This window comes from Peromyscus californicus, unplaced genomic scaffold (assembly GCF_007827085.1).
Source record: "Peromyscus californicus insignis strain IS unplaced genomic scaffold, ASM782708v3 Scaffold_19__1_contigs__length_69161282, whole genome shotgun sequence".
Taxonomy (NCBI): Eukaryota; Metazoa; Chordata; class Mammalia; order Rodentia; family Cricetidae; genus Peromyscus; species Peromyscus californicus.
In genome coordinates, this window is record NW_026294491.1 from 284,751 (window position 1) to 294,618 (window position 9,868).

The 9,868-nt window shown below is 37.8% G+C and overlaps 1 protein-coding gene across 1 annotated transcript; it reads left to right on the plus strand.

The window, feature by feature from the left end:
• The first annotated feature begins 8,163 nt into the window (after window positions 1-8,163).
• LOC128114176 (olfactory receptor 2G3-like) lies at window positions 8,164-9,138 on the plus strand. Its single transcript, XM_052744008.1, has one exon. It carries the CDS (start codon window positions 8,164-8,166, stop codon window positions 9,136-9,138), a length of 975 nt encoding a protein of 324 aa, XP_052599968.1.
• The last annotated feature ends 730 nt before the right edge of the window (window positions 9,139-9,868 follow it).

Sequence of the window (9,868 nt, forward strand, 5' to 3'; positions counted from 1 at the left end):
GCAGCTGCCAGAGAAATTTTGGTTGCATAACAACCCCGTAGTACAAGAGTCAGCAGATGTTATTGACAGGGACATAGGCTATCACTTTCAGCCCAGTCCCAGAGCAATGTAGAGATGGATCACACAGACAGCATAACTGATTGTCTTCTTTGGGTCCTTGAAATTTTAGACCATCTGGGGGACAACACTTGTCATAAAACATAGGTCTAGGAAGGAGAGATTGGAGAGGAAGAGGTACATAGGCATGTGGAGTTGGGAGTTCAAAAATGACACAAGTATGATCATTATGTTTTCTGTGAGTTTCACAATATCAATGACAGAAAGGGCCAGAAGAAGAGCTGAGTGCAGCTTGGGCTGGTCAGAAAAGCCTGGTAAGGTGAAACATGCTGGGCTGCTAAAATTGGACACTGTCATTCTTTCTTTGAATCATCTTTCTTGATGATTCTGATTTTATTCCTGTAAGAAAAAAATTCAAATAGTATAAGCAATTGAAAAGAACAAACAAAATAAATTATTTTGGCAGTGTGGTTAAAAAGAAAAGCAAAATACAGATGTAAAATAATAAAAAATACTTAATGACCCATTACATGAAGTAAGAGGTATATGCAAATTGTGAAAACAGCAAATACACAATGTATATACTAGATTCATATAAAGACGTGATTGACAGGGATTACACTGAATCTGTAGATTGCTTTTGGTAGAATGACTGTTTTCAGAATACTAACTCTACCAATCCATGAGCATAGAAGGTCTTACATCTTCTGGTAGCTTCTTCAATTTCTTTCTTCAGTATCTTAAATTTTTCATTGTAGAAATCTTTCACTTTCTTATATTTATTCCAAGATACTCTTAAGACTATTCTGAATAGTATTTTTTTCTGATTTCTTTCTCAGTATATTTTTCATCTGTATAGAGGAAGGATACTAATTCTTGTGCATTAATTTTGTATACAGCTACTTGGGTGAATGTTGATCAGCTATAAGAGTTTTCTAGTAGAGTTTTGAGAGTCTTTTATTTGTCAAATACTATTATTTGTAAATAAATATACTTTGACTTCTTCTTTTCTTACATATATACTTTTAACGGCCTTCATTTGTGTTATTTATCTTGCTAAGATTTCAAACACTATATTGAACAGGAAGCAAGAGAGTGGAATCTTTGTCTCATTTCTGATTTTAGTAGAAATAATTGGTAGTTTCTAGGAGTGGAAAATTTAGTTTTCTTTAAGGATGTGAACCCTGTAGGTGAAACATGCTCCAGTTAATGGTGACACACCCCCAGAGTATACAGCCAGCACTAAATGGGCTATATGTGTTTTAAAAACATGTGGACACAAACTTAGGTGGGTATGGACTTGGGGGTGGATATGGGAAGAATGAAAGGAAACTGAATGTATGATCAAAATGTAATGTATGAAATCTCAAAGAATTAATAAAATTATATATTGAAAACATATGAAACATGTGCCAAGCTGTCTAATGATGTCATATACAGATCAACTGTGTGATCACTGTGGACAAGCAGTGAACTGAAAAAAAATGATGACTACAGGCAAAGATTATGTGAAATGCACAGGACACACACACACACACACACACACACACACACACACACACACACACATATATATATATATATATATATATATATATATATAAAATAAGATTTTGAGACAGATATAAGACAAGGGCTTTAGAAGTAGGTACAGTAATATTAATCATAATTTTAAGCAGGAGCAGTGTTGTTGATTGTTTTTGCTCTTTTGGTGGCCTACCACCAGTTCCCAAATAAATCACACACTGAGGCTTATTCTTAATTATAAATGCCCAACCTTAGCTTTTCTTGTTACTAGCCAGCTTTTCTTAACTTTAAATTATCTCATCTATCTTTTGCCTTGGGGCTTTTATCTTTCTCTATTCCTGTATATCTTTTCTTTCCTTCTTACTCCGTGTCTGGCTGTATAACTGGGTGCTGGTTGACTGATCCCTGAAGTCCTCCTCCTTCCTTTCTCATTCCTTGATCTTTTCTCCCAGATTTCTCCTTCTATATATTCTCTCTGCCTGCCAGCCCCACCTATTCTTTTTCCTGTCTTGCTATTGGTTGTCCAGTTCTTTATTAGACCATTAGGTGTTTTAGACAGGCAAAGTAACACAGCTTCACAGAGTTGAAAAATACATCATAAAAGCAACACATTTTAAAATAATATTCTATAACAGAAAAGTTATATATGACTCTCAATATTGTTTTTATTATGTAATTAATTAGTGAAGGTGGATGAAGTAATAACATTGAGGAAATGATGGTGTGTAGTTGGACTTTTCTCCAGTCCCACCCAGGCCCACAGCCATTCAGACCCAAGTAAACACAGAGAGAATTATATTACTTATAAACTGTATGGCCATGGCAGGCTTCTTGCTATCTAGTTCTTATATCTTAAATTCACTCATTTCTATTAATCTATAAATTGCCATGTGGCTTGTGGCTTACCAGTACTTTTACATCTTGCTTCTCATGGCGGCAGTGGCTGGCAGCATCTCCTGACCCAGCCTTCCTGTTCTCTGAATTTTCCTTTCTCTTTGTCCCACGTATACTTCCTGCCTGGCTACTGGCCAATCAGCACTTTATTTATTAACCAATCAGAGCAACACATTCACAGCATACAGAGCGATACCCACACTATTGGTGATCTTTTTTAAACAATCCAATGATCTTTTCAAATTGTATAGATTGAATAATTGTAGCTTAAACTATTGATTAGCAAAGATTAAGAAACACAATCATAAAAATATATTTTCTAAATTTTAATTTTAGGATACCCCAGTGGTTGTAGCTCTTTGATTAAGTATCTGATGGAAATAATCATCCCACATCCCCAAGAAACCTTTTCAAGGAAATTGTTTAATTTTCCCTCAAATATCCCAGTTAGAATGCAAATACTTTCTAAGTCTTAGCCTATTCTAGCTGGATTCAATTATGAAATGGTCCACTTTGACAAAAAGATGCGCCTTATTTTCTTTGGTACTAATGGAAATACTAAAATGCATGCTGGAAGTATGCCAAGAAGAAACAGTTACAAGATCTAGTGACAATAGTTTTCTTTTTAGAATTGCATGAGAACATGGTAGTGGTAATGGCCCAGGCAGTCACCTTGCTTAGTAATTATCTAGATGGCAACTCTGAAGCCCCAGAATTGGCAATGGCTTTAGATAACTAAACATATTCCTGTTGTTTAAAAAAATAGTGCAGTGAGAGGATACAGAAACTACTTGAAGAAAGACAATGGGTAGGAGCCTTCATTCACTTATTTTACTCCATATCCTCATATCTGTTTTCCTTGTCCTCTTAGGTATCCATGAATCACATTTTTCAAGGAGACTTAATGGTGAAATTCCTTCCTCATCATTCACATCTGTTTGAATCAAGTAGGGATGAGATGATTTTGCATAGGGATGAATATAAAAGTATCTCTGATACTTTTAGATAGACAACAAAGCCTTATGAGAAAGTATGGTAACCAATAGGTTTTGTCCATATGAGCCTCAGACAACACATGCCTCAGGGCCACTCATCTGGAAAGTTTCTAGGTGATGGTCTTGACAAAATTCCATCAGTCAACATTTAAAATTTTAATAAAAGCTTGCTTTAATTTTGCCAAAATCGTGGAACTGTTTTTTCTCTGGGAAATTTCAGGATTAACAGCTAGTCAACTTCCTTAAACATCAGAGGAGTACAAATGACGATTATAGTGTGATACCTTTTGCATACTACCAAAATGACTGAAATTAAAAGGGCAGAAAGTACTGAGTGTGACCTAGATGCTGGGTATCTGCCTTCAGAGTGTCAATGTGGAGTGTAATGGACGATACACCAGTTTCCACAGATCCATCAACTCTGGATGCATACATGCTTTGTGACTAAACAATCCGGTGCCAAAAGCTATTACCAAAATACTTAAAGTTTTATTTCCCCCAAAATACATGCAAACATATCCACAGCAACATTCTTTATTAAAGACAAAACTCAGAAATACAAAATTAGCTACTAGCACCATTATAGATAAGTGGTTTATGGCTTATTAAAATAACAAAATCCAGTGTGGGATGGAGGTTGTACTCTGCTGTTAACATGAGCCAAAATGAATGATTCTCATAAAGATGGTGTTGAATTAATGCCGGGGACGGCATACAAAATGGCTGACATGCTGCCAGCAGAGGTTGGAGAAAAGGGGACCCCAAGATTGTGGACCATCAACCCTCCGTGCGTTCCCCTCCAGATCTTCTGCTTAGCATGCCTCTAGAGGGCCAAGGCAGAAATGCCTATGTGTCGCAAGGTCATGCTTTATGGTGTGCACATGTCATGTCCTCCTCCATATAAATACTTCTTGTAATGCTAGTCTTTTTCTTCTATCTTATCTTCATGTTCTGTGTTCCTAGATCAATGGTGATTTCTGTTATACAGGAAAGTAGTGAAGTAAATTTCACAGGACATTATACAGAGATGATCACCCAGGCTGGGGTTAAGGCAGTTATACAGTTCATGGGAAAGAACCTGCAGCCTGGGGAAGCTTTTCAGGCTTGGATAAACTGTACTGAATGTGTGGCCAACTATAGCACATAGTATGATGTGTATCAACACACTGGACTCAAATTGGCCTTGATGAATAATTCAGTTTCTGATGATATTCCAAGGGCATTGTGTAAAACTTGAGACCCTAAAGGGTATTGACTGAAGAATGTGGATGGAGTAACGTATAGATGGGATGACAAACTAAAAGTGTGGGAACCTAGAATAGGAGGAAAATAGTGGCCTCCTCCAAGAAAAGGAGATGGCAACTTTAATCCAGATATTTTTTATTCCTTCTGAAGGAGTGTGGAGACAATGTGGCAATGGTTGGAGTGATTGCTACAAGTTTTTTTGGGTTCCTAGATTAAAAAGAGCTGCCAGAAAAGGTGAGCTTCCTTTCATGGAAGCTCTGAAAATTGGATCAGGTCTTCCTTGGAATTGTTGGGATATAGGACAGAAGTTGCTGACTTGAAGGGACAGATTTCTTGTCTGAGGTCATTGTGGCCAACCAGTCATGGGGCTTGGTGTTTGCAGAGGGCTGAGGAGGAACTTAGGTGGCTGCAGGTGTCTTGAGGTTGGAGCAGGCTATGTGAAAAGGAAATGGCTGTCTGGTATATTAACCACTGTTCTTATTTTTACCTTTTTTGCGAAATTGCATGTTGCTAGCCTCTGGGTCAAGTGCTCAGAAGATTGTATAATCATTAATAATAAAAATCGATTATGCTTGCTTTGGTGTTAAGTTTGGGATAGTCCCTGTGTTTAGTAAAAGACGATGAAGATTATATTGGTGATTTTCTAAGAATAACCTTTGGAATCATGAGAACATTTTGTATTGGGTGATTTCCCCTTTTTCTTTCTGTTTCCCCTTACTTATGATAATAAAAGACTGAGGTTACCAGGGCAAAAGCAGAAGCTATAGAAGCTAAAGAAGCTGTAGCAGAGAAGCTACTTAACAACTGCAGAAGCCGGAAGTGACCTGTCAGCTTGCATGAGCACTGTCTCTGAGTCGTTACTGCGCCTTCCAGGTATCCCATCCTTCGGACCCCCGAAACTGCTGAGGCTGGTCCCCGGCAAATCAATGCAGAGACAAAAATAGCAACACATAATTTTGCTTACACCTGGTTAAATTCACAGCAATAGCTGCACAGGGCCTGGTAGAACATAAGCAAGTATGGCCAGAGTAGATATGAAGAAAGGATGTAGTAGTGCATTTAGTTACAGTCAGATGAATTTTAAGTCATCTGCACAGTAAGCATGTACATATACATATGCTAAATAAATTCCTGATGGAAACTTAGCATGGAAACAGCTGAAAATTTTTAAAAATTCTATGTAAGTGGGTTATGAATGCAAAAGTTAACACATTTGTTTTTATCCATAAACTTAAATGGATCTCTGTGAGTTCGAGCCCAGCCTGCTCTACAAAGTGAGTTCCAGGAAAGGCGCAAAACTACACAGAGAAACCCTGTCTCAAAAAACCAGGAAAAAAAAAGATTAAAAAAATAATAATAACTTTGAAAGATAAGAGAAGCAACAGAATCTCTTTCTGAATAGCCTTCTGGAAAGTTCAGCTTTGGATGCAATAGTGCATGAGGTTAATTACCATAATGAGAGATCTGTGTCCCTGGGACATTTCCAGCACAGTGGCCTGTATTCCTGTACAATCTCTCTTGATTTCCTGGTCTTCAGAGAATTACATCCTCAAATAGTAGCCCTAGAATCAACACAGGGCCTGAGACACTGATTGCCATTCAAGGTAATAACACTGTGAGCTTTGAGGCTCAGACTTCACTTTTATTTCAACATTATCCATTTGAAAAAGTGAAGGAAATTATCTTATGTCAATTAGTTTTCTACTACATATGATTTGGTTTTGTTTATACATGTGTGTGATTCTCAACAATACTTGGGTTTCACATGGTGCTCGATCACTTATGTGAAAAGCGAGCATGAAGCTCATGTGTGATTAGGAGTGCATCAGGAAGAAAAACAATTCTTCTAAAAACCCAAGATGAGCATATTCTAATAAATAGAGAACTGGTCCATGGACGTGAATTTGACTTATCACTTTCTCTGAAGGCTACCTGTGTTGTGTCTTAGAATAGAGCAGGAGTGGTATGTCTGCCTTCATTTCCTTCCTTTGATGGCAACAAAGTGGGAAAATGATAGTCATGTTTGTGTTTGTATGGGTGCATGTGAATGTAACTGTGAATGCCTTTATTAGAATTAGATCATATATATTCAATATATGTTACATTCAATATAAGTTAATACAATATATTACATATTAGTATATGCATATATAATAACAGTGTATATATGTATGTCTAGATGTATGCATGATATTAGCATATATATGCTTTGGCTTGCTCCTTAGGGGTTCTTCCATATTCTTTTTATCACTGTATAGCCCTCTCCCTGTTTTCAGTCATCACTCAGGTACTTCATATGGTTTTTGGTTATTGGGTGTCTAGATCCCTTACCTGACCATCCCAGACTTGATTTTTCACTGAGTTCTGTAACAGTTTTACATGATAAATGAAATTCATCAATAATTAACAATTATTTCATATGTTACTTTCACAATTAATTTTCTCTGAAATAAAACAAGTACAGAATATTAAATTGCAATTAAGGAAGAGTTTTAAGGCCTGAGTGGTTGTCCTGATACCAGGTACCAATTGCATTACACACGGGCATAATAACCGTCTTTGGGCACAAAAGGAAGCAGTGACTCCACCTTAGAAATTCACATTTGTAAATATTTCAAGTTTCTTAAAGTTGTTCCTTTCATCTTCTTGAGGAAAAATTAATGTTAGATACACATTGAAGCAGCCTCTTCCATCTGCCTGAGGAGCCCTGGTTATATTGGCAAATATGCCCTACATTCAGATTCACTCACCTTCATTTTCAACATACAAAAGCAGAAAGCCAGTAACTCCACCCACCACCACACAGCTGAGGAGGGGAGCTGTGTAAACTCACTGTCTGATCCAATTTGCCACAAGCAGGTAGCTGGTAGGCTGGATGAGCTAATGATTCCCACAAGGGACATAATTCTGAACTCACGTATGCATAAAATTAAAAATCCTGACATAAATGTTAATACAGCTTCATCCATACACAAACGTTTGATATTTTACTTCAAAAGTCCTCTTTGTAATCTCCAGAACCTATTGTTCATATTTTTAAACTTAAAAAATGACTAGTTTTAGGGTTGTAATTGAATAAAGTAGATTTTTTAAAATAATTAATATTTATACTAAACATTAAAGACACTTAACGTTTATTTAATTTGAATTAATTGTTATATTATAAATGGGTCAAATACATTTATTCTTTTGATGTATTCTCTTCTGTGACAAATGTCTCAGCTCCTAACAACTACTACTCAGGCAAAGACTACTTCTACAGTAGCCTCTCTAAGACTTGTATTCTTTCTGTAACAAAATCTACTTCAGCTTCTGAAGGACCCTGAACCATAAGTCAGTGCAAATTTCTTCAGTGTCAGCCTTTTAAATTATTTTATGGTCATTGATATTGTGACTATCTCGTAATTTATATTGTTTTTCTCATTGCCTACACCAGGTGACAGGGATGATTAACAGCAGTGTCAACGGTGACTTCATTCTGGTGGGTTTCTCAGACCAGCCAGAGCTGGAAAGAACACTCTTCATAGTTATCTTAATTTCCTATCTTCTCACTCTGGTAGGAAATACAATAATTATTCTGATCTCTTCAATAGATCCTAAACTCAAAACCCCTATGTACTTTTTTCTTACTCACCTCTCCCTTGTGGACATCTGTTTTACCACCAGTATTGTCCCCCAACTGCTGTGGAACCTGAAAGGACCAGCCAAGACCATCACGGCTGTGGGCTGTGCAGTACAGCTTTATGTCTCTCTGACTTTGGGATCTACTGAATGTATTCTCCTGGCAGTAATGGCTTTCGACCGCTATGCTGCTGTCTGCAAACCTCTGCACTATGTAGCTGTGATGAATCCACAGCTTTGCCGGGCTCTAGCGGGGATCTCTTGGATCAGTGGAATAGGAAATGCTCTCATCCAGGGAACAGTCACTCTTTGGCTTCCCCGTTGTGGCCATCTGTGGCTGCACCATTTCTTCTGTGAGGTCCCCTCCATGATCAAGCTCGCCTGTGTGGACATTCATGCCAATGAAGTCCAGCTCTTTGTGGCCTCATTGGTCTTGCTGCTTTTACCTTTAGCACTGATACTGACATCATACGGACACATAGCCAAGGCAGTTGTAAAAATCAAGTCAGCCCAGGCTTGGCGCAGAGCACTGAGCACATGTGGATCCCACTTGATGGTGGTGTCCCTCTTCTATGGAAGCATCACTGCCATCTATATCCAGCCAAACAGTTCATATGCCCACACTCATGGGAAGTTCATCTCTCTCTTCTATACTGTCATGACCCCGACCCTTAATCCCCTCATCTATACACTGAGGAATAAGGAGGTGAAAGGGGCTCTGGGACGGCTCTTTAACACCCGAGTGTGCAAACAAAGCAGAGCACGTGGTGACAGCGATTCTATGACTAGGGGATCCTGAGCATATTGTCATATAGTTCTGCACTGGAGTCTTCTAGGCCTTTGAGGCTCACTCTAAGCTTTGCTAGTGTTGCATTGGCCTTGGCCTCAGGACTCTCTTCTCAGTCTCTTCCCTGGATGCTCTGGGGCCCAGGAGAGGCAACATTTCCCCATACCCCTCAAAGTCCATGATTGTTCTGTTTCTTATACTCTCCAGATTCTCCCTTCCCTTCTTGTATTTCTCTTTTGCACATGAACTCACAAACATAACCATAATGCCCCACAGCATGTTCCTCCCCACGGATCTTCTAACAATCTGAGAAAGCAGCTGTTCCCACCTTTACAGCAAACCCCACCATCAATATTGTAGAAAACAGTGGGGAAGTTAAGCTACAGACTTGAGACTTTTAACTCCACTACTTTTTTTTTAAAACTTGTGCAAGTTTTAGTCAACTCTTCATATCCACATTGTTATGAATTAAAAAGTAATGTTCATCATTATGACAGCCAACACACTTGATACTAATTGGTAAACACATTTGATACTAAATGTTAAAGCATGTTTTCAAATTTCTTTTATTATTATAATATTGCTATCTATTGGTCTTATCATGTTCAATAATATCAACTAATACTTCTTACCCAGCTTGTAGTTATTTATCTACTTGCATCCATATAGGAATGAAAAAAAAGTTACTTGAAAATGTGACCAAAATGAGGTAATTTTTGATACTTTCCTCTTTGTAACATAT

Bases quoted from the DNA above. Each gene is read 5' to 3' on its own strand.
- LOC128114176 (XM_052744008.1), top strand. From the start codon at position 8,164: ATGATTAACAGCAGTGTCAACGGTGACTTCATTCTGGTGGGTTTCTCA.